General features: G+C 36.7%; 3 protein-coding genes across 9 annotated transcripts in view; all 3 read right to left on the bottom strand.

Moving 5' to 3' along the window:
- LOC120862521 overlaps nucleotides 1–10,968 on the bottom strand; it is a 196,948-nt gene extending 185,980 nt beyond the window's left edge. The window contains exon 1 of the mRNA XM_040238532.1: nucleotides 9,900–10,968. The gene's annotated coding sequence lies outside the window, so the exon portion shown is untranslated. The remainder of the gene's footprint in view (nucleotides 1–9,899) is intronic.
- Nucleotides 10,969–10,993: 25 nt separating this feature from the next.
- Nucleotides 10,994–12,316, bottom strand: LOC120862523 (ras-related protein Rab-7a-like). Its single transcript, XM_040238535.1, is given in 2 exon segments — nucleotides 10,994–11,936; nucleotides 11,938–12,316. Coding segments are annotated over 2 exon segments (567 nt in total). The 5' UTR covers nucleotides 12,114–12,316; the 3' UTR covers nucleotides 10,994–11,545.
- Nucleotides 12,317–13,214: 898 nt separating this feature from the next.
- The window catches only part of CEP57L1 (centrosomal protein 57 like 1), an 83,957-nt gene continuing 72,566 nt past the window's right edge, over nucleotides 13,215–24,605 (bottom strand). For 2 of the 7 annotated variants that reach the window (XM_040238536.1, XM_040238541.1), the window contains exons 6-11: nucleotides 23,993–24,070; nucleotides 23,414–23,500; nucleotides 18,244–18,321; nucleotides 17,887–18,128; nucleotides 16,752–16,896; nucleotides 13,215–14,047 (exon numbers count right to left, since the gene is read on the bottom strand). In XM_040238536.1, the coding sequence (XP_040094470.1) occupies nucleotides 13,829–14,047; nucleotides 16,752–16,896; nucleotides 17,887–18,128; nucleotides 18,244–18,321; nucleotides 23,414–23,500; nucleotides 23,993–24,070 (849 nt within the window). In that variant the 3' untranslated portion in view covers nucleotides 13,215–13,828. The remainder of the gene's footprint in view (nucleotides 14,048–16,751; nucleotides 16,897–17,886; nucleotides 18,129–18,243; nucleotides 18,322–23,413; nucleotides 23,501–23,992; nucleotides 24,071–24,605) is intronic. The other 5 variants (XM_040238537.1, XM_040238538.1, XM_040238540.1 and 2 more) reach the window with 3 other exon arrangements.

Here is a 24,605-nt window from a genome sequence, read left to right on the forward strand (position 1 = left end):
TAGACGGACCTTAGTCGGCAAAGTAATGTCTCTGCTTTTGAATATGCTATCTAGGTTGGTCATGACTTTTCTTCCAAGGAGTAAGCGTCTTTTCATTTCATGGCTGCAATCACCATCTGCAGTGATTTTGGAGCCCCCCAAAATAAAGTCTGACACTGCTTCCACTGTTTCCCCATCTATTTCCCATGAAGTGATGGGACCAGATGCCATGATCTTAGTTTTCTGAATGTTGAGCTTTAAGCCGGCTTTTTCACTCTCCTCTTTCACTTTCATCAAGAGGCTCTTTAGTTTCTCTTCACTTTCTGCCATAAGGGTGGTGTCATCTGCATATCTGAGGTTATTGATATTTCTCCTGGCAATCTTGATTCCAGCTTGTGTTTCTTCCAGTCCAGCGTTTCTCATGATGTACTCTGCATAGAAGTTAAATAAGCAGGGTGACAATATACAGCCTTGATGTACTCTTTTTCCTATCTGAAACCAGTCTGTTGTTGCATGTCCAGTTCTAACTGTTTCTTCCTGAGTCAGGATTTCTAGGATTCTTTAAATCCAGAAGCAGATGACTTTGTGAAATTGATTGCTTCACCCCAAATCAGAAAAACCAGAATTTTTTACCCAAGACTAAATTAGTTAATTATGACTAATGTCCTATATCTAATGGACATATAAGAATAATTCCATTCTTCATTTCAAACTCTTATTTGGCCACACTCGTATAAACTGGAATAAAACACTCTTTAAATGGCATTGTTCTAACAGAGGTTTTGGAATTCAGAAAAAAAAATTCTGTGGAAATCTTAATATAGCTTATCAGTAACACATTGTTCTGTTCAGTTCAGTTCAGTACAGTCACTCAGTCCTGTCTGACTCTCTGTGATCCCATGGACTGTTAGCACACCAGGCTTCCCTTTCCATCACCAACTCCCAGAGCTTGCTCAAACTCATGTCCATAGGGTTGGTGATGCCATCCAACCATCTCATCCTCTATCGTCCCCTTCTCCTCCTGCCTTCAATCTTTCCCAGCATCAGGGTCTTTGCAAATGAGTCAGTTCTTTGCATCAGGTGGCCAAAGTATTGGAGCTTCAGCTTCAGCATCAGTCCTTCCAATGAATATTCAGGATTGATTTTCTTTAGGATGGACTGGTTAGATTTCCTTGAAGTACAAGGGACTCTCAAGAGTCTTCTCCAACACCACAGTTCAAAAGCATCAATTCTTTGGCGCTCAGCTTTCTTCACAGTCCAACTCTCACATCCATACATGACCACTGGAAAAACCATATCCTTGACTAGACGGACCTTTGTTGGCAAAGTAATGTCTCTGCTTTTGAATATGCTGTCTATAGGTTGTTCATCACTTTTCTTCCAAAGAGCAAGTGTCTTTTAATTTCATGGCTGCAATCACCATCTGCAGTGATTTTTGGAGCCCCCCAAAATAAAGTCTGTCACTGTTTCCATTGTTTCCCCATCTATTTGCCATGAAGTGATGGAACCAGATGCCAAGATCTTCATTTTCTGAATGCTGAGTTTTAAGCCAACTTTTCATTCTCCTCTTTCACTTTCATCAAGAGGCTCTTTAGTTCCTCTTCGCTTTCTGCCATAAGGGTGGTGTCATCTGCATATCTGAGGTTATTGATATTTCTCCCAGCATTCTTGATTCCAGCTTGTGCTTCATCTAGCCCAGCGTTTCTCATGTACTCTGCATGTAAGTTAAATAAGCAGGGTGACAATATACAGCCTTGACATACTCCTTTTCCTATTTGGAACCAGCCTGCTATTCCATGTCTAGTTCTAACTGTTGCTTCTTGACCTGCATACAGATTTCTGAGGAAGCAGGTGAGGTAGTCTGGTACTCCCATCTCTTTAAGAATTTTCCAGTTTGTTGTGATCCACACAGTCAAAGACTTTGGCATAGTCAATAAAGCAGAAGTAGATGCTTTTCTGGAACTTTCTTGCTCTTTTGATGATCCAATGGATGTTGGCAATTTGATCTCTGGTTCCTCTGCCTTTTCTAAATCCAGCTTGAACATCTGGAAGTTCACCGGTCATGTACTGCTGAAACCTGGCTTGGAGAATTTTGAGCATTACTTTGCTAGTGTGTGAGATGAGTGTAATTGTGTGGTAGCTTGAACATTGTTAGAGAAACATAAAAATTATGATTCTGGAGAAGACATATAAAAATACCCCAAAATAGTTAAAATGGTTAAAATTACACAAAATACCTTTACCTAGCTCCTTTACTTTTCATGGCCATGTAGCTGTTTTACATTGTTGCTGCTGTTCAGATGCTAAGTTGTGTCCAACTCTTTGCCATTCCATGGACTATAGTGCACATATTTCCTTGCTATTTTACATAGGTTCAATAAAAATATTCTCCTTTCTGCAATGCAGTTATTTAATAATTGCTTTTGTAACCATGGTCACACCTCAAATCTCATTAAATTACATACAGAAAGCCCAATATTAAACAACAAGGTCCAAGCTTGAGGTGAACTGGATGGTTGTTGGTTTCTTGTCTTCATATATGAGCTGATAAGAGCAATATTTTACATGTAAAAATAATGAAAACCTTATGAAATTTACAAAGTTTCTAGATAAAGATAACTCCTAAATTTTAGTGTCATGTGACTTTAATTTTATTAACCAAATTACAAGAAGGTTTTTTGTATATATGTGCATACTTTCATCACATTTACATAATAAAAACAAAATATCCAAGTAATGATACTGCATTAGAAAATCACTAAACAGATTTATGCAGTCAAAGTCATGCCTTAGGAGGAAATTTGAAGGCAAAATTGACACTGTAACTAGAGTAAGAAATGCACATCACATTCCAAAGTCAGAAAATGAAATACAACAACCCTGTGTTGTAAAGGATTAACCTTTCACATTCCAAAGAAAGGTTTTACCCTTGCTCAACTCCTGGGAGATAACCTCTAAGACCATGGAATAGCCTGCCTGATAAAAACACTTTTAGTTGGTGGCTCAGATGGTAAAGCGTCTGTCTACAATGCAGGAGACCTGCGTTTGATCCCTGGGTCGGGAAGATTCCCTGGAGAAGGAAATCGGCAACCCACTCCAGTACTCTTGCCTAGAAAATCCCATGGACAGAGGAGCTTGGTGCAGGCTACTGTCCATGGGGTCACAAAGAGTTGGGCACAACTGAGCGACTTCACTTCATTTCACTTCATGCTCTGCAAGATAGTCTACGCTAACAATGTGATTTATGAGGGAGCTTTCAGCCATTTGGTACCAGCTTGGTGGCTCAGACAGAAAAGAATCTGCCTGTAATGCAGCAGTCCCGGCTTCAGTCCTTGGATTGGGAAGATCTCCTGGAGAAGGGAATGGCTACCCACTCCAGTATTCTTGCCTGGAGAAAACCGTGGACAGAGGAGTCTGGTAGGCTACAGTCCATGGAATGCAAAGAATTGGACATCACTAAGTGACTATCATTTTCACTTTTTCATAACCTCCAGAGGGACTGGAGACTGAAGGTCAGTCACATGGGCAGTCAGCCATGCTATGTGACCAGCCCACAATAAAAAAATTGGACACCAAAGCTCAGAGGAGATTCCTTGGTTGGCAATACTCCAAGCATATCATACATCATTGCTAGAATTAAGTGCTATCTGCATGACTTCACTGGAAGACAAGTACTAGTTCATGCCTGATGTTTCCTGGACTTTGCTGTGCTGTGCTTTGTTGCTCAGTTGTGTCTCTTTGTGACCCCATGAACTGTACCCCACCAGGCTCCTCTGTTCAGGCTCCTCTTGTTCTCCAGGCAAGAATACTAGAGTGGGTCGCCATACCTTCCTCCAGGGGAATCTTCCCAACCCAGGGATCAAACCCAGGTCTCTTGCATTGCAGGCAGATTCTTTACTGTCTGAGCCACCAGAGAAGCCTAAGAATACTGGAGTGGGTAGCCTATCCCTTCTTAGGGGATCTTCCTGACCCAGGAATTGAACTGGGATTTCCTGATTTGCAGGCAGATTCTTTACCAGCTGAGCTACCAGGGAAGCCCTAGACTTTCTGAACTTTACCTTATGTCCTTTTTTGAGTTGCTGATTTAAATTTGTATGTTTTTGTTGTAATAAACCATAACCATGAGTATAATCACTCTTCTGAGTTGTATGTATTCTTTTAGTGAATCACTGAGCCCAAAGGTGATCTTGGAAATTTGCAACCGAGATAAAGTAACATCAGCAAAAACAGTCAATTTGTCTGATTCTTGTTCCCTCAGTAAATGAAACCTTGAGTCTTTCCTATAAGATATTCCCTGACAGAAACAAATATATCCCTGATTTTGGCAATGCCAATGTCTGAAGATATGTGATAATCTTTTTGGATATATAATATCCAAAAGCTGTTTTCTACCCTGAAGAGATTAACTGTAAACTTGATGACCTTGGTATATTTGTAAGTCTTTTTTTTTTCTTTCAAATACTTGTCATATCTTTAATTTGTGAGAGCTATCCTTCTATATCTTGGACTCTCTCACAAATCTTGTTGGCATATAAACCCTTTTCTTTTCTAAATGCTTTAATCTCTGAGTGGTTTATATTTTACTTCAGCCAGTGGTAGTTTGTATCAATAGTATTTTACTAGACTGGTTAGGAGAATCAAACTCCACTATTTGTGGCATATCTATAGAAATGCTCAGAAGTGGATCTGAGAATTAGAAATCACAGGAAAACATTCTATCCAAATACCAAAGGCAAAGCTCTCACTCTGCTTAAGAGCTATACTATAAAAGAACAAAGAGAAAATGACCCTCTCTGAAAATTTACTTAGGCTTAGGTGTCCAATATTTAAATCACACCACAAGAAAGAAGCAGCGTATATAATACTGATATAAATTCTTTCAAGTTTATCAAATCAAAGAGTTATATACATAAAATCACAGAATAAGCTTTTAAAAGACAAGTTCATTTTGAAATTAAAGTAACAGTAGAACTTCTTAACCCAGAAATATTTCTTTTAATTCTGATACTGAACTTCCCAGTTTTAAATTTGTGGCTTAGCTTATTTTGGGGGAAAATAAAGGTAATAATTTTGTGCTGTGTCCAAGCATTCAATATTTTAAGATATTAATAGTGCTATTCTTTCACATGTATTATTACAAAGTCTGGGGTTAGCTATCTCTGAAAATACATTTTTAAGGTATTAAAGATACTTTTTTTTTTTTGCTAGAAATTATAAAACCAAAAATGTTCCATGGAATTCTCAAGAGTGTTTTAAAATTTAATTTTAAATGGGTTTCCTGTGTACCAATAAGATTTATGTTTTAAATAACACACTTGTGAAGTTAAAAGAACCTACAGTGATGAAAAGTTAAATAGTTTCCAATTTAACAAGAAGATTCTGGACAACTGCCTTGTAAACAACAATCTTATATTTCAGGCAAGAAATGATTCACATTCTGTACTAGTTCAGTAATAGATTTTTCTAAGAAATATCCCACAAGTCAATGTACATTTAATTTTAAAGAAAATTAACCAAAGAAAACCTTCCAAGGTTTTTCAAAACTTATCCTAAAATTTACTTGATCAGATTAAGCAAAATTAGGTCAAAAGAATATTTTAGCTATGACTAGAAGGTCTGGCTCACTTTATAATCTTCTTTTCATAAAGACTAAAATCTATTTAACAATTTAAGCACTTTTAATACTTTGTAGTGGTGAACAAACTTTTACAAGTGAGTAGAATCCTATTATAATGAACATCACTCTGATTAGCTTACTTATGGCACTTCTTCCTATGTTCTAACCACAGTCAAAAGCTGACACGGCCTGAAGAAACGTGTTGAACAGGGTATCAAGTCACAGAACCACAGCCTCTCCGTTGGCAGTTATTTCATTTAATGAAGCTGTTTTTCAGGTAAGATATTTATATACTCCATTCACTCTTTTCAAAATATTTTATCAGTTCAGTAAAATGACCTGTTTTTAAAGAGTGTCCTGTTGGTAGTACATCAGGTTTCAAACTTTTTTTAGTGTTGTTGACTGCTGATGCTCAAACAAATAGGGTTTCTCACAGGATAAAATTTTGCTCATTTCAGATTCAAGACATGCACACAGTTTTTCCTCTCACAAATCTCACTTCTTTATACATTTTAAAACTGTCTCAAGCACCTACAGAAAAGATTTTTTTCCTAATCATAAGACCCCTGCTTGGTTAGATTCCACACAGAGGCAGTGACAAGACAGAAACAATGGCTGAGGAATAATTGAGGCCTTTTGTTAAGGAATTCATGGTGAATATATTTATTTGTATCCACATTAGAAAAACAACACTTTTCTAACGTAGGTTGGCTAATGTTTGAAAAGAGTATTCTATAGACCAGCAAATGTAATGGTATTGACTAAACTGGGACTTTTACCTATAAAACATACAAAACAAATTTGAAATGATACTTCTGGGATCAACAGTAGACTGCCACAAGTCATAGTAGGGAACTTGAGAGTATTCCTATTTTATACTGGCTATCTCACTGTCCTCCACAACATTTTTCAAATTCATTCCCTTTGAACATTTATTAAAAGCTGGCTTTTTCTTTTCCAAATAACATTTAGAAATTATAATTTTACATTTTAAATTATAATTTTGCATTTTAAATTATAATTTAGTACTCAAAAATTTCATAAAACAGCACTACCTTCTCTATGTGTGAAGCACTCTGACAGTTTCAATGCTATTCTATATTATTTTTAAAAATGTTGACAGTGACCCACTAAATTGATTTCACAATCCATTAATAGGATATGATCTAGTTTGAAAAATACTGACTTGGCCTAAGTGATAAAGAAGATGAAGTATGAGGAAATTGGGAGGGTTAAATTCATAAGTAAAGTGACTAGAAATTATTTGCATAATTCTGTGAAAATCAATAACTGGTCTTTAGTATATAACTTGCCACTATATCATTTTTCTGTTGCAGTCTAAATCCTTATTGTTTGACTTTTGCCCCAATTACTCTCCACTCTCTTCCCATATACTTCAGTGTTTCATACCCATTCTTTTGACTCATGTCTTTGAATTTGGTGCTGGTTATGTGACAATACATGTGTTTGAGACTACTGGGTGGACTGATTTCCTCAATCAATAAGTTATGTTAAATTAAGAATCTGAGACCAATTCTGCCATGAGGAAATAAAGCAGAGGAGAGCCATATATATCAAGATAGCGAATGAAGAAATACAAACAGGCTGACTTCATCTATGAATGGATGAAAACAAAGGTTTGGTAGACAAATATTATTTGAGCATCTGCTCTGTGCTGATCATTATACCTCTGTGCCACCTGTTTTCTTTCTTATATGTTTACGTATAAGTCTTATCTCTACTATCAGACTATAAGCAACTTAAAGACATAATCCATGTATAATTTCTTCTATAGCAACTAACACAGTATCCTAGGATCAACAAATTCTTGATTATTAGAGATCAATACTTGCTGAATGAACATTTCAAACACACCAATATACAAGTAAAGAACTACCTTGATTCTCAAACCTCTTCCTCTTAGCATCATAATATCAAAGAAAGCAACATTCTGAGTGCCTATTGTCTGTTTCCCCCCCAAAAAACAAATAATAAAATACTTAAGTATTCTCAACTAGTGGTTATATAAAATATGGTCACATATCCTTAAAAGATGAAACAGCAGAATAGCTGAACTGGTGCCTGAAACAGCAGTACTTGATCCAATATGCTCATTCCAAATGAGTTCACCAAATAAAGTTAATGTATTTCCATGCAATGTAATTATTAAATACTTATTGAGAGGCTACTTATGGGCCAGGTACTATGCCAGGTTCTTGGCTACAGTGGTGAGCAAGAAATGATCTTGCCTTCAGGAAGCTTTCAATCTATGGGAAGACAAACAAACAAATGATAACAAGAAAGTGTGCAAAGTGCAAAGACAGAAGAAGTATCTAGAAAACACAGCTAAGCCAGATTTGGGAGCAGGTAGGTATGTGAAGAAGATACTTAAAGAGGGTTTTTTAGAGGCAGCAGTAAATTGAGATCTGAAGAATTAAGAGAAGCTAGATAAGCAAAATCTAGGCAGAAAGTATGGTGGATAACATCATACTTATTTTAAAAGATTATTCTAAAAAGCTGATTATACCATTCAAAGAACCTTTTCTGTCTTTCTTTGATAGAAAATTCATAATGCCCAGCATTCTGCCTACAGCCTGGATCCAGTCTCTCAACATTACAAACGGATGAACTGGCATTTATAAGTCTTACATGGTTGAAAAACAGAAACAAAAAATACCTCAGAGGGTAAAGTAACAAGAGATCAATTTACTTCTTTTCTGTTAAAACTGTTAAACAGATATAGTACAAGGAATACAACAGATCATGCATATATAATAAAAAATACATTTCTTCAGTGGGGGTGTCCTAGTTTATAAGTTTAATAATTGTCTACGGCATCTAATAAGCTTTTGAGAATGCAATGACACTATACTGGTATGGAGAACACTCTCAAAAACCCATCAGGACGGTTTCCCTGGTGTTTCAGCAGTAAAGAATCTGCCTGGCAATGCAGGAGTCACAGGTTTGATCCCTGATCTGGGAAGATTCCACATGCTGTGGAGGAACTAAGCCCAGGCACCCCACAACAATTGAGCCTATGCTCTGGAGCCCGGGCGCTACAACTACTGACCCACATGCCACAATTACTGAAGTCCATGTGCTCTAGAGCCCATGCTCTGCAACTCAAGAAGCCCCCGCACTGCAACTAGAGAGCAGCCCCACTTGCTAAAACCAAAGAAAAGCCCTCTCAGCAATGAAGACCCAGCATAGCAAAAAAAAAAACCCATCAGGAGAAAAAAATCAACCTGATTCTTTATGTAAACACTTCATAGCTATAATCAAAATAAACTCTGGTCTAGACAATATTTTAAAACTTTAAACTTTACCATTTTGCTATATCTAATTCTCCCTATATAACAAAACACCAAAAAAAAAAAAAGGAGGAAATTTAAATAAGTACACAGGTTATGAAGAATAAGGCTGAGGTACTGGCAAGGTCTATTTACCAAGAAGTGAATTTATTTTCACACCGGTGACAGTCAATTATTATTTTTATTTATTCTCATTTTACTTTAATTAAAAGGTGCCATGGCACCCACACAGAGTTTTTTTTTTTTTTTTTATCTCAAGATGCTATGCCTTAGATAGGTTTGTATTGTTATACATCTGGGAGTCAGCTTAAACTTATCTAAACTTCACATACAATTAAATTAAATGTTCTCTGTAGGTACAGCTTTAGTTACAGATGAATAGAGTTCCAGGAAAACTCCATTAGGAGTTTCACTATTTACACTATACCAACAATGGCAGCTGGCGCATTTTTGTCCACACTGAGCACTCCTTCCATTGCTCATGACCAACCCACCCTTTCCCTCTAGTTTGATATCTCACAAGTCAAGCTTTGATTTACATCTTGATGTCCTATCATGGATTAAGAATACTACTCTACAGTTTAAATTTTATTTTTAAAGGAAGAAAGCTTTACACATAACTAAAAAATAATTTTCAAGCATACCATCCCAGCCAGTTAGCACACTGTATTAAATATTTCCTTTAACCTTGTACTGTTGAAAATAGGGCATTTCCCTCCAATCTTCCTATCTTTAGCTACAACTTAATAAAAATGGTCATGTTACCAATGACCCACACAAATACAGTTAATTCAAGATTCCGACTCCTATTTCCAGGATTAGAATAGTCACAATACCTACTGCTTTAAACACTCAAACTTTCTAGTTTCATAGTCGCATCAAAGTTGAGACTTGGATAAAAGTTCTAATTTCATTTTTTTCAACTTCTGATTAAATAAAAAACAAGCAAACCTGTTTTTCACTTAAGTGAACAAAAATCTATGATATCCTACCGAGTTTCTGCTAGGCAGAGCACAGCTTCGGGGTTGCTACAGCAACTCTTGTACACTGACCATAGACAGCCCCATCCAGGAAGGAAATCGTTTGCTCCACCCCCTGAGGAGTCAAAGGCAAGCAGCAGTCTGTGAGCAGAGACACATTTTCAGTTCAGTAATTGTGATGGAGCAACAGGAGACCATTCTTTATCATCTTTCCTAATACATGTCACCCCAACAACCCAAACAAACTTCAAATCAAGTTGCTACATGAGTACATATTTCCACATCATGGTAGGATTGTATTCTTTACCCAACCCCCACTAGAAACCTGAGCCAGGGAACAAATCGAAGGAATTTCATCCTAGGCATGTAGAAAAAGAAAAAAAAAGTAAATTTAGAATATTCTCACTTTTATGAAGAGTACCTTTTGGTTCTTGCTTTCAGGCTTTAACCCCTGCAACTCAGGATCTATGACAATTTTTTCTCTTTTTGGCTGCTCAGATACAACATTTACTGAGTTTTTATTCAGTGCCAACCCTTCTGCTGGGTTCTTTGACATGTTATTTCATTTAATCTCACAACAACCCTATGAGGTAGGTAGTAATACAATCCCACTTTTACAAATGAGAAACAGAGGTTCCAGAAAGTCATTTGATTGTCTAAACTACTAAGTGGCAGAATCAGCACAAACCCAAGTCTCTTATTTCTGAGATCTATGTTTTTTCTACTACATTGCACTGATTTTGCATGAAAATTCACAATTCTTAGTTAAAATATTCAAGTGTTCCTTAAGTGATTTTAATTTTGTATGGTAATTAGTTTTAGTAAAACATTTCCACAAGTAATGACTTTAGTACTAGTAAATTAAAAATATTCAGCCACCATCTTAAGTGCATAGCAAATAAAGGCATACCCTGCTGAGTTTTTTGCCAAGTATAAACTAAGGCACTCACATTCTTGAGAAAAGATAAAGTAGAAAAATAGGTAAGGTGATGAAACTGAGTTTAGGTGAAGCAGTCTGTGGAACATCTCTTGGGTTGAAGGAGCTGTAAGGGGAGAGGGAGTGAAAGTGGGTGAAGGACAACATTTATTTATTTATTTATTTTTTTTTACACTGATTTATACATTTTAATTGGTTGCATATATTAACATGTACTATAAGATTCTTTTCTACGAAGCATTACATAATAAATGGATACTGTAAAAAGATCTGATTAGTTAAAAGTAACAAGCATTAACAGATACATACAAAACTCAGCCTGATCAGACTGGGTGTGAGCCTGTGATGGAGCGCAGGGCACCAGCCTTCCCACGTGGTGGCCTTCACAGGAGGGGGTGGGTAAAAAGACCACAAGACGGTTAAAAAAATCAGAACTAATTAGACACAGATTAACTGTAAACAGTTCTCTCTCCAGTGGACAAAAGGAAGAAGCTTCCAGCGCAGACTCCACCCAGGCGGGCGTGCGCCACCGGCGTGCTGCTGCCGTGGAGCCCGGGGGGGGGGCGGCGGTGGGTCTGTGGGGCGTGTGCGGGGGTCGGCGGTGTGCTGGGCTCTCCGGGCAGCTGGGCGAGAGATGACTGTCTGTGTGGAGGAGGGGCTTGTGGAAGAAGGCCTGCACGCTCTCGGTCGCAGAGGACTCTGTGCTCTGCTCTCTGCCTCTTCAGCAGCTGCAGCTCTCGGCCGAGGCCTTGGGGCGGTCGTTCTTGTCCAGTTTAATGGGCTCGGGGAACTCGTTGTACAGCTCCACTTCCGTTTCCTGCTTGAGAGCATTCCGGGCGATCGTCTGGAAGGCCTGCTCCACGTTGATGGCCTCCTTGGCGCTGGTCTCGAAGTAGGGAATGTTGTTTTTGCTGTAGCACCAGGCCTGTGCCCGCTTGGTGGCCACCTGTCTGTTTTCGAGGTCAATCTTGTTTCCCAGCACGACGAAGGGGAAGTTCTCGGGGTCCCGGGGACTGGCCTGGATGAGAAACTCGTCTCTCCAGCTGTCAAGGGTCTTGAACGTGTTGGGGGCGGTCACGTCAAACACCAGGACGCAGCAGTCGGCGCCTCTGCATGGTCACGAGCCTGTCGTGCACCATCACCTCCTTTGTCAGGAAGTCCGCCCCTATTGTGGCTTTGTACTGGTTACTGAACTTCTTGTTCACGTACTGGTTCATGAGTGAGGTCTTCCCGACTCCAGAGTCTCCCAGGATGATCACCTTCAGCAGCACTTTCTTTCTCGAGGTCATCCTTCAAGCGCGGCCGCTCCGCTGGGCTCCGGGCCGGGCGCGTCGCGAGGGCTCCGCCGAGGAGGAGACGGGGGGGGTGACCGGCGCGCGGGGAGGTCCAAGCTGCGGCTCCTGCGGGCTCCCGGGCCTGTCCAAGCCTCCAACGCCGCCGCCGCCGCCGCCTCGGGCTTTATGGCCAAGACTCCGGCTCCGCTCCCACTTCCGCCACCCAAGGACAACATTTAAACCAGAGGGAGAGAAACATTTATTTCAGTCATTAGTTACTTTCAAGGACAATTCCAGGTATAAATCTGCCCATTTTCAGTCATATCTCCTCTTCAGGTATGGAAAGGTCTTCAAGAAGCACCTCTTTTTCTCTTCATAAGAATGAATTATAGTTTTTCTCCTTCCCCCGCAGAGAGCCCACAATTACTCTCTTTCTCCTACATACACTCTTTGGGATTTCCCAAGAGGATATAAAGACTATCTTTTAAAAAATTGCTTTTCCTAGCTCCCCAAGATCTTGATCTTTTTATTCTTTCATACCTATAGTTTGAATATCCCCCAGCTATAGATAAAGATGTACCTCCAAAACTGTCCCTTTGGAATCACCATTTTTTAAATTGCTATCCTATCTTCTGAGCTCCTCCCTTCTGTTATGCCTTTTGTGTCAGTCTTCCAGTTCTACTTCAGGTGATGACTCCAGTTCTCTAGTTGCCCCAAAGGATTCTGGTGAGAAACAAAGTAAGTTCAGTAGAGTTGTACTAGTTTCTACACGTTTCTGGAAAGACAGGTCAACAAACGTAAATTCACTATAAAGCATATATGTACAAAGAAATATCTTATGGCATCACGAATCAAAGCATAAAAATATAGTTATAAAGGAGTCAGATTTAAAAAAAACAAGAGCTAGATTTACAAAAGAGAATGGGAATAGCAGAGAAAGGCTTTCACAGTTGGATTACTGTCATCTAAAAGTTAGTTAACTATGAGTTCCTATTTGTAACTGTCACATTAAAAACGGACTAAAGGCCTCTTCATGAAGCTTTTCCCTTTCCAAAAAAGAAAAACATTCCCCAGCTCTAAAACAAGACAGGGAAGAAGCACAAGAAAAGTTAAAAGGCCTGTCCATACTCTGTTAATTTTATATTTGTTCTTTATAAGCTTCTTAAGGTTACACGCCTATTAAATGAAAAAGTGGAACAGCACTTATATCTCAAATTCAATTCAATTTTAAATATCATCAGTCTAGTATAATGTTTTAAACTTAGCTTAACATATCTGCAAAGTGAACAATGTTTCTTTTTTAAAAATTTATTATTATTATTATTTTTTTAGTTCTACCAGTTTATTGCTACCAACCCATCACCCTCCACCCTCATGCACACATGCTCAGTCATGTAACCCCATGGACTGCAGCCCGCCACGCTCCTCTGACCATGGACTTTTCCAGGCAAGAATACTGGAGTGGGTTGCCATTTCCTTCTCCAAATAATGTTTCTAAAACATGGTATGCTGAGGTATTTTAGTCAATAAAAAAGAACAGGGAAGCAATCATTTATTATTTGGGTTTCTTAGGAGGTCATTAGGCATTCATTTTAAAATACTACAATTTGATACTTTATAGAGGCTAGAAACATAATTCAAAATTTCATAAAGGTTTTAAATTAAAACCACTTTAGACAGTTCAAGATCTCATTGACAAAGTTCATTCAAGATGATAGTTTTGCTTTGTGTTACTGTTCCCACATAATATCATCTTGTCTCAATTTCATCTGAAGATTATGGACTCGTATTGGACGACAGTTGCTGTTCTTTTGAAGAGAGTTAGTTAGCAAACATTTTCTGGAGCTATTTTTTATATTCTTTGTTCCTTTACAGTTGCTGTCTTCTTGCTGAATAGCTGAAGTTTCACTCATCTTTGAATTCTGAACTTTTTGCTGTAGTTTGCGGACCTGGAAAGGAAAAAAATCTAATATTTCAGTCAAAAATATACTTAAAATATACCTTATAATAGAGGATTGGATTGATGGTTTAAAGATTACATGAAATTAAAAAGTTTGGTAAGTATTTATTGAATACTTATTGCATGCCTAACACTGTGCTATTTATACAGAAACATAATGAATAAAACAACCATTGCTTTCAAGGAGCTTATTGCTCTTATTATTAGAGAAAAAAAAAGCATATATGTGACAACTAGAGAATAATTCAAGCCAGAATAACTTTGAGTAGGACAAAAAGTGTATTCTAAGAAGGATAAAGAAGGACAAGACTGATGTGGGCTGGAGAAGCTGAGAGAAAGAAATGTTTGTTTTTGTAAGATAAGAAATGGGAAAAATCAGAACATGAAGGAGAGAGAAGGACCTTTCTGGTGACATTAACAACAAAGCAAAAATTTGGTGCTAGGGGTGAACATCAAGTTTATAGAGTCTATATTTTTTCTTTAAAGTATTCCTGAATTTAAAGTACTACTGAATGCCAGTTTTGTCTTGTTTTTAAAGGCAAAGGAATAAATAACCTTATCTCATTGAGGAGTTTCTAGCAATGATTGGGTTGATGGAATTAAACAAAACAAAATCTATAAACTAGTTAAACCCTTTTCTTCCAAGTCTAGTCCATTACTGAATCTTTAAAAAAAATATTTATTTTGGCCACATTACATGGCTGGTGGGATCTCAATTCCCCAATCATGGACAGAACCCATGTACCCTACTGAGGAAGTGTGGAATCCTAACCAATGGACCGCCAGGGAATTCTCCACATTACTTCATCTATTTCACCTAAACATAGCCTGATCTGTAGAGCTGGTCCAGACATTGGCTAAGTATCTGGTGTTTTGTTTACCTAAAAATTATTAAAAATTTTTACTTCTATAGTATTATATATATATAATATATAAATTATATACATATATAATATTTTTCAAAATATAATTTATGTACATACTGCCTAAATTTTAAAAATACAACTACTCTTCTACTCCTTTCAGGTTTCTCCTATGTGATTCTAAGAAAGTATACAAGTTACATAATTTTCACCCTAACACAATCATACAGAAAGTTTACTTACTATAGCTTTAAAAGCCAGTTAAGTGAAAATGTTTGCTTCAAAATTTCATTTCCTTCTATCTTTCTTTATTGGCCACAGAAGAATAAAGGCAGTAAAATTTTGCATTCTTTATTACTTTCCTATAAAAGTGGGGAAGGCTTAATTGTGAGGTTAATATATTACCAACTTATATGAATGCTGATTATTCCATTAGCAGATAGCTACATGATATGACCTGAAGGTTCCTGGAAAGATTCCCTCTGCTTTCTGTTCCAGGAACATAATAGTCCTAAGAGTGAATTCATTGTCTTGGGATAAAATGTAATATTCCATGATTTTTTTTTGTCAAAATATTAAGACTGTTATGCCATTCATAGTTATTACGAATTTATACACAAGGATAGAGTCCTCCTCATCACCTCCACTAGAGTGAGCTAAGCATAGGTCCACAAGGAATGGAACACAGCATGGCTTGTTCTGAGAAACTGGAAATGGTGGTTTTAGAGATGGGGTATGCTTTAGACACCTGTTGACATAAGGGACTTCAGTAAGGCATTAGGAAAGAGAGGGATAAGAGGAAAGAATGCTAAATGGATAGCTGGGAGAGCTGTAAAGCAAATTTAGCCTGCTAAGTCACTTCAGTTGTGTCCGACTCTGTGTGACTCCATAGACGGCAGCCCACCAGGCTCCCCCGTCCCTGGGATTCTCCAGGCAGTACTGGAGTGGATTGCCATTTCCTTCTCCAATGCATGAAAGTGAAAAGTGAAAGTGAAGTCGCTCAGTCATGTCCAACCCTCAGCGACCCCATGGACTGCAGCCTACCAGGCTCCTCCGTCCATGGGATTTTCCAGGCAGGAGTACTGGAGTGGGGTGCCATTGCCTTCTCTGATATATACGTGTGTGTATATATATATATATATATATACACACACATATATATATAATTTACTTAAAAAAAATCAGATCCCTGAAAATTTAGGTCCTCCTAATTTTTAGCTATGGTCAACAAAGCAGCTGTATTTTGCAGACACTGACTGAGCAACCTGGGTCTGTGGGGCACTGTAGGGTGCTGCCAAGTGGCACTAGTGGTAAAGAACCTGCCTGCCCACGCAGGAGATGTAAGAGACTGCAGGTTCAATCTCTTTGCCAAGAAGATCCCCTGGAGAAGGGCATGGCAACCCACTCCAGTATTTAGCCTACCTCTCAATTTTCCCAAAGTTACTACTGAATACATAACTAAATTTTCTCGTTTTTTTTCTCCCTTTGGCTGTGCCGTGTGGCTTGTAGGATCTTAGTTCCCCAACCAAGGACTGAACCTGGGCTCCAGCAGTGAAAGCATAAAGCTCTAACCATTGGACAGCCAGAGAATTCCCTATAACTAAATTTCTTTGTTCCCTTCTCTTTATATTATATTGAGAATTATGTAACAGATCATATTATTTCAATGTACAGATGACTCTATTTTATGATAAGTCTAAGTGACTCCTATCTATCATCTTTTCACTAAGCCACACATACAGGCCTCAAATTTGGAAGGTCTAGAGAAACGTAACATTGAATCCAGATATATTATCTTTTTATTAAAATTTTTTACTAAAACTTTCTTACGCTATCTTGATGCTGCATTAGTTTGGAAATTTGTTCTCCTTTAATTTCCATTTTCTTGACTAAACACTCTAGTTCACATTCTATATCTTCACAGACTGATTGGCTTTCAGTTTCTTTCATTTGATTCAGCAGGTCCTGGTACTCTCTATGAAAGAAAAGCAAGTATCAAGCACTATTACAGTTTATAGTATACAAATTATATATATATATATAATATATATATAAATTATATATTAATCTTTGTCAAAATTAAACAATATTCTGCTCAATCATAAATTTTAACCAGAGTTAAATATTAACCTTCAAAGACAGCTTCTTTTTGTAGAGTTATCAAATTAAATGTATGGTAATTATAAACAGGCTCTTATGATTTGAGATTAGATATATTTAGAAATATCTCAGACTTAGGATCTCAAAGAATCTTAAAAAATGTCTGAATTCTTAGTGTTCATAGTTAAATGTAGTAAAATATTCTGATGTCCTTAGCTAGAGGCATTAAGGGACACTTTTTCATTCTAAGTTTGGAATTCTTAATGTAGAATCTTTGGAAGAATTCCAGCTATAGAAGTATTTGCCTGAGAAATTCCTAGATTTGGTGAATGCCTGCTCAAAAAAACTACTGCTAACAGAACTAGTTATATCTTCTTAGTTCAACTAGTTGGCCACCCAAGTCACATATTTTCTGGAATATCTTTTGAAAAGATATTTAAACTTGAAGCTTAAAATATGTATCCCATACAGAATCTTTGAAGCATATGGATGCTTCAAACATGCAATGCAGACCAGCCAGAATGGAAAATAAGAAATTGCATTCTTATTTGTCTAATGAAATAATTCACTTAACTGAAAAGATTATAAAAAGCAGAAGGAGAATCTATCTTGGAAAAGCATTTGTGAATTATAATTTAAGGTCACCAGACCCCATTTGTTAGAATGACAGAAATATTTGTCTATCAGTTCAGATCTTGGGAATATAGAAACACTTTAAATAGAAAAAAGTAGTAATCTTCAGATCAAAATAAGTTCAAAAGGCTAAGTAAGGCTTTCAGGAATTTGTAAGTGACATTGTTTGAAAGATTGAGAAGAAAAAAAGATACCTAAATTAATCTTGCTACTTCTAGTGATAAATACTTACATAGTCATTTGGTCCAGCTCATCTTGCATTGCCATCAAAAGTTCAGACAAATTGTTGCAAATAGAAATGGACTTTTCTGAGTCAGAAGGTACAGCTTTACATTGAGAAGTTGTTCTAGAAGGCTTGTAGAGACATCTAAGCTCAGTAACTTCAGCTGGTTTCTGCAGGATACGTGGCCCAGAATGTTGCACTGTTTGGAGGTTTTGTGTACTTGCATCCGCAGAATGGCTTGCACTGGCAGACTTTGGGGGAAAAGAAATGGCTGAGAACGATTTGAAATAACTGATGGCATTTAAATAGCACTTATACCAAAGCATGAATTTATCTGAACAAGTATCCTCATTTTTCCCTTCTTACCTTCTCAGCCATAATAGGCAGTGTTCCAAATTTTGAACAAATTTGCTGAGGCGGTCCTCTCTTTAAACATTTAGTTTTCTAAATATTGACAAGAGAAAAAGTAAACAAAAATATTTTTAAAGACATTTATCAAGTTAACACTATTACACATTAGGAAATGTAAGTTACAATGAAATATCACTACACACCTGTTAGAATGGGTAAACAAAAAATGTGACAACACCAAATGCTAATAAGGAAGTGGAGAAGCCAGATTGCTCAAACACAAAAAAGAATGCAGCCAGGTTGGCAGACAGTTTGGAAGTTTCTTGTAAAATTAAAGATGTATTGATAGCCATCATTTGATTCAGAGATTTCACTTTTAGATATTTACCCAAGGAAAATGAAAAATATGTTCACACAAAAACCTGTACACAAAGTTTATAACTGCTTTATCTGTGATAGCCTAAAACTGAGACAGCTTCCTTTGTAGCTCTGTCAATAAAGAAGCTGCCTGCAATGCAGGAGATCCAGATTCAATTCCTGGGTTGGGAAGATCCCCTAGAGAAGGAAATGGCAACCCACTCCAGAATTCTTGCCTGGAGAATCCTACAGAGGAACCTGGAGGGCTATAGTCCATGGGATCGCAAGAGTTGGACACGACTTAGCAACTAAACTACTACTACTAAAACTGGAATCCCATGGACAGAGGAACCTGGTGGGCTATATAGTCCATGGGGTTGCAAAAGAGTGGGACACAACTTAGCAACTAAACAACAAGAACAACAAAACTGAAAACAACCCAAATCTCCTTCATCAGGTAAATGGTTCAACTGTGGTACATCCCTAACATGGGATACTACACAGAAACTTTTAAAAATGCATCAATACTTGGATTGACTGAGTAAAACAAGCCTCTCAAAAGGTTATATACTATATGATTACATTTATATAACATTCCTGAAATAAAATTATAGAGATGGTAACATTATAAATTGCTAAGGGTTAGGGAGGAGAAGGCAATGGCACCCGATTCCAGTACTCTTGCCTGGAAAATCCCATGGAGGGAGGAGCCTGATAGGCTGCAGTCCATGGGGTCGCCGAGAGTCGGACACGACTGAGCGACTTCCCTTTCACTTTTCAGTTTCAGGCATTGGAGAAGGAAATGGCAACCCACTCCAGTGTACTTGCCTGGAGAATCCCAGGGACGAGGGAGCCTGGCGGGCTGCCGTCTATGGGGTTGCACAGAGTTGGACACGACTGAAGTGACTTAGCAGCAGTAAGGGTTAGGGAGGATGATGTGTAACTATAAAGGGATAACATGAAGGAACCTTATAGTAGTGGAATAGTTCTGTATCTTCATAGTGGTGATGCTTACAAGAATCTACACATGTGATAAAACTGTATATGATCACACAACTGTTGAAATCTCCATAAGCTCTGTGTATTATACCAATTTCAATTTCCTGGACTTTATTATATTTATGAAAGATGTTACCATTAGGGGAAGCTTGTTAAAGATATACGCTGCTGCTGCTGCTGCTGCTAAGTCTCTTCAGTCATGTCCGACTCTGTGAGATCCCATGGATAGCACCCCACCAGGCTCTGCCGCCCCTGGGATTCTCCAGGCAAGAACACAAGAGTGGGTTGCCATTTCCTTCTCTGATGCATAAAAGTGAAAGTGAAGTCACTCAGTTGTGTCCGACTCGTAGTGACCCCGTGGACTGCAGCCCACCAGGCTCCTCCGTCCATGGGATTTTCCAGGCAAGAGTACTGGAGTGGGTTGCCATTGCCTTCTCTGAAAGATACACTGTACCCCCCTTTATATTTTTTTTTATCACCTCTACTCTATAATTTTTCAAAATAAAAAGTAAAAAACAAACAAAAAAAGACACATGGTTAGGATATGGAACAATGGTAACTGCTGACTGGAACATAAACTGGTCCAGTCACTTTGAACAATATCTTATAAAGCTAAAGTGCATGACACTTATGGCCCAGTATCTCAGAGAAACTCCTGAACACTTACAGCATGAGGCATGTACAAGAATGCTCATAACAGTGTTGTTTATAATAACAAAAAGTGAGAAACAAATCAAATGATCACTGAAAGGAGAAGGAAAAAGAAATTTTTAGCAATAAAAAGCAGTGAACCATTCATATATGCATCAATTGGAAGAATATCATAAACTTAATGTTGAGTGGAAAAAGACAGTTGCTGAAGAACACAAATACAGTAAGCTCATTTATATAAAGTTCAAGTGTAAACTAACAAATATATTTCTTATAAATACTTATTTGGCAAAGTAATTTTTTTTTAAACCAGGAGAATGATAAAAACAAAATCAGAATTGTGGTTACTCCTTGGATGGAGGGAATACAATTTAAGAAAGATACACACTGGGCCTTAACAGTGCTGGTAATGTTCTATTTCTTAAGCTGTGTGGTGAGTACCAGTGTTAATGTCGTTATTATCCTTTGAGCAGACATTTTTTGTTATATTAGGTTGGCCAAGAAGTTTCTTCAGGTTTTTCAGTAACATTTTATGGAAAAACCCTAACGAACTCTTTGGCCAAATCAATATGTACTCCTTCGTGAATCATTTTTAAAAAGACACTGCTAAGGTCGCAAAGAGTCGGACACGACTGAGCGACTGAACTGAACTGAACTGAACTGAAGCTACATTCTTAAAAGTAAATGATTTCACTATTTTTGTTGGATGGATTGAACTAGGGTGACCAATTGTCTCAATCTGCCCATGATACAGGATCTTCAGTACTAAAACCAGTACAGTCATAGGCAAACTGGAGTGACTTGGTCACTCTATTTAACACTTTAGCAAGAGAATAATCAATAAGCTGAGCATATTCCATAATAAAAAGAAAACAAAATATTCCCAATTCTAAAGGAAAATTTAGGTATCTTAACTATCATAAACATTGATTTTTTTTTAATTAAAAAAATTAAATGGCTTAGAGGTAGAGATATCACGTTTGTGAGTCAGTTCTTATTCACTCAGATTTTCTTGGTGATCCTGGACAATCATTCAAGCTCTGTACCTTAGGAATGATAATTTCAAGTAATAGAAAATGATGGTCTGATCAAAGTCTATTTTAAGCAGTTAAATTAGAACAAAAGAAATGTAATTTTTTTTAGTTGTTATACTGAATGAGATTTCTGACTGATAATTACAATCTATCCTTTCAAAAGAATAATGAAAACCTCACAGGACAGGCTTCCATTATCTTGCTTACAATATTCAAGCTCACCTTATGCTGTTGTTGGTAACTATCTAGAAGTATAGCTCTAATCATGTCTCTATAAGCGTTCAATGGTTTGCAATGATTTATAGAACAAAAGTTCAAATTCTTAACACGGCATTGAAGATCAGTCATAATCTCACTTCAAGCTATATTTTCAGGTCTCATATGGTACTAGTATTGGACAATTATTTACAGTTTCATGTAAAAATCAGCTATACTCTCAGACTATAACACACCTCGCCTCATCTCTATCAATACTTACTCATTTTCCAAGTCTGCCTTTACTACTTCTTGTGTGATCTTTTCACATATTTTTTATGTGTACAGCACCAGAATACTTTGTTTATACCTTTATTAAGTTTTTAGTACACTCTGTCTTATATTTTTATTTTTGTCTGCTTCTCTGTAAATTCCTGTGTTATCTTTTTAATACCTAAAGGTACTAATCTATGTAAATCAAGACATATGAGTTGAATGAACTATGTCCAGGATATGAAGCAAGTGTCAGTGAGACAAGCAGGAATCTCACAGAGGTCTCTTAAAAAAACTCAGATACTACCTTCAGCAACATTAGTGCTCCTGTTACCTTTAAAAGGAGGCACTTACAGATCTATGAACTTGGAACTTAAGCTAACTGCTTTTATAAAGTGGTTTTGCTGTCAATTATTTTTTCTTTTCTTCCAGGAGCTACCTTTTCTTTCCTTCATTTCTTTTACCTTGTTTTTCCCTGTACCTTATTAAAAAATATTTTCCACCAGATCTTCAAAGGATGTCATAAAACATAACTACAAAAATAAGTCAGTATTTTTCCACTTGTATAAACTACTTATAGTGATTCTCTATTTGGCTTTGCAGCTTCTAATCTTACTGTGGAGATAAGACACAAAACATACTTAAGGAAGGAAATAAACTAAAAAAATCAATATAAACGGCACTGGGAAAATAGTCTTCATTACTGTAGTTTGTAAATTCTTTGAAAGAAACTAATCTGTGAAAAATGCAGCCAAACTACTGAATTTTTTTTTCTGAATTCTTATTTACGGAATAAACAACTAGCTAAAGTTAAGTATAATGTTTCCTCCATTATTGTATCCACGGGGTGAACCTATGGCAGTGGCCAGAACTCACAAATAGCATACTTGGTTTGTACAGCAAATAGCACACAGAAACACTACATGCATACTGAATAAACAGTAATAATGGTCATCAAAACTAAAATTTCAGAATCATAAAAGGGACTAACATTTTCTTTACCATTATAAATAAAAAAGTTTAATATAATAAATTCAAAACATCAATTTATCAAGAAAATTATTATTGGTAAAGCTATAAAGCACTCATTCCCCAATCTTTAGGCAAGTCCTAAGGATATTAGCATAAAAAAATACATAATTTCTTTAGAGAAATGACTATAATTATAATCTAATATTATAATTTCTAATACAATATAATTTAATAGTATATCTTGTCTTTTTATTGTGGGTGTATTATATAAAACTGCTTCCAGAATCTATTGTGTTGTATCTATTGTATTGTTTAGTGCTTCTTTTAAAAAGTATCCAAAGTACATTTCTTTAACAGTTTAGTACTAGCAATATGTTTACCTTTCTAGAAAAATTAGAATGCTTATTGTTATTTTACAAATTTAGACGTATTGCCCATTATATGTCCCTTTTTGCTTTGGGTGTCAAGCAAACTCAGAGCTAGGTTTTGTGCTCAAATGCTGCTACTTTCTTCAACCTAGGTTTTATGGAATTTGCTGTCCTCACACCCCAAACCATCATTACTTGACTTATGTTTTTAGGTCCATTTCATAGAATTATTTCATGTCTTAATATCTTCAAATTCTCTTTAAAAAATGCACAGGTATAATTACTAAAAGGATGAAGAAATAAGCACTAGCAGATAAGAATAAAGTATTTGCATACCTTTGAAGATTTCTTCTTTTCCTTGAAGTGCCTTGGATTTGTTACTGAAGACATTAAAATTCTACTGATTTCAAGTCCAGTTTGAAGCTATGATAGTGAAAAAAAACCTTTACTATTACTTGACTTTTAACAAATTTTTCTTCAAAAACATTATAATGAGGGATCATATATCAGTTGATATATGATTGATATAAAAACGTTTTTTTGAAGAAGAAAATCCCAAATATTACTTTTTTTGTGTTAAAGTCACCAAGTCTACCAGTAATTACAATCATTTTCTGTTTATAACAGAATGAGTTATTTTATATATCTCAAACTGAAAACAATTGATAGGATGAGTTCTTTCAACTGAGAATATATGTATGTTTCTCAGAATTTCAAAAGACCAAAAGATCTTTGGCAATACATCCAAGTCTATGAGTATACTTGCTGACTTACTGAAATTTCATTATTATAGCAAAAAAAGACAAAACTCATAAGTTAGGAAGCAGAAATTAGAGTCCAGGGTAAGGCTTCAGTTAATAAAGTATAATAAAACATGTGATTTTAAAGTGCCAGATAATACAGTTTTCTGTTTACCTGAGAAGCTTTATCTTGAAAGAGTTTACGCTGATGTTCTTCTTCCTTTAGTTTTTCCTCTAAATGTTTAATCTTGTCCTACAAAAGAATTGAAAAACTGGGATTATTATACAAAAACTAGAGCTAAATATCTTTTATTCCTTTTCCAAATAGAGCCCTCAGCATCTTGATTCTTAATAGTTTGGTAAATTAAAGCAGAAAGTAAGAAAAAGAAATGGCAAAAGATGCTAAGTTTTCCTTAGCTTTCTTTGTATGATTCTTTACCTACTTTATGTAAGAAGGACAAAGGAGAAGCAAAGAATTTATATGCATAGGCTCTATTAATTTTAATTAACAAAATCATAATACTGAAAATTTGGGAGGTTTTAAAGGTCTAGAAGGTCAAACAATATAGTCTTGGGTCTCAATGTTTCATTTAAAATATAGAGAACTTACAATAAAAGACTATGCTGTACTTAGGGAAAAGTGAAAGTGAAATTGCTCAGTCATGTCTGACTGCAACCTCATGGACTGTAGCCTGCCACGCTCCCCTGTCCATGGGATTTTCCAGGTAAGAATACCAGAGTGGTTTGTCATTTCCTTCTCCAGGGGATCTTCCTGACTCAGGGATTGC

The sequence above is a fragment of the Oryx dammah genome, unplaced genomic scaffold, assembly GCF_014754425.2.
Source record: "Oryx dammah isolate SB20612 unplaced genomic scaffold, SCBI_Odam_1.1 HiC_scaffold_4, whole genome shotgun sequence".
Lineage (NCBI taxonomy): Eukaryota > Metazoa > Chordata > Mammalia > Artiodactyla > Bovidae > Oryx > Oryx dammah.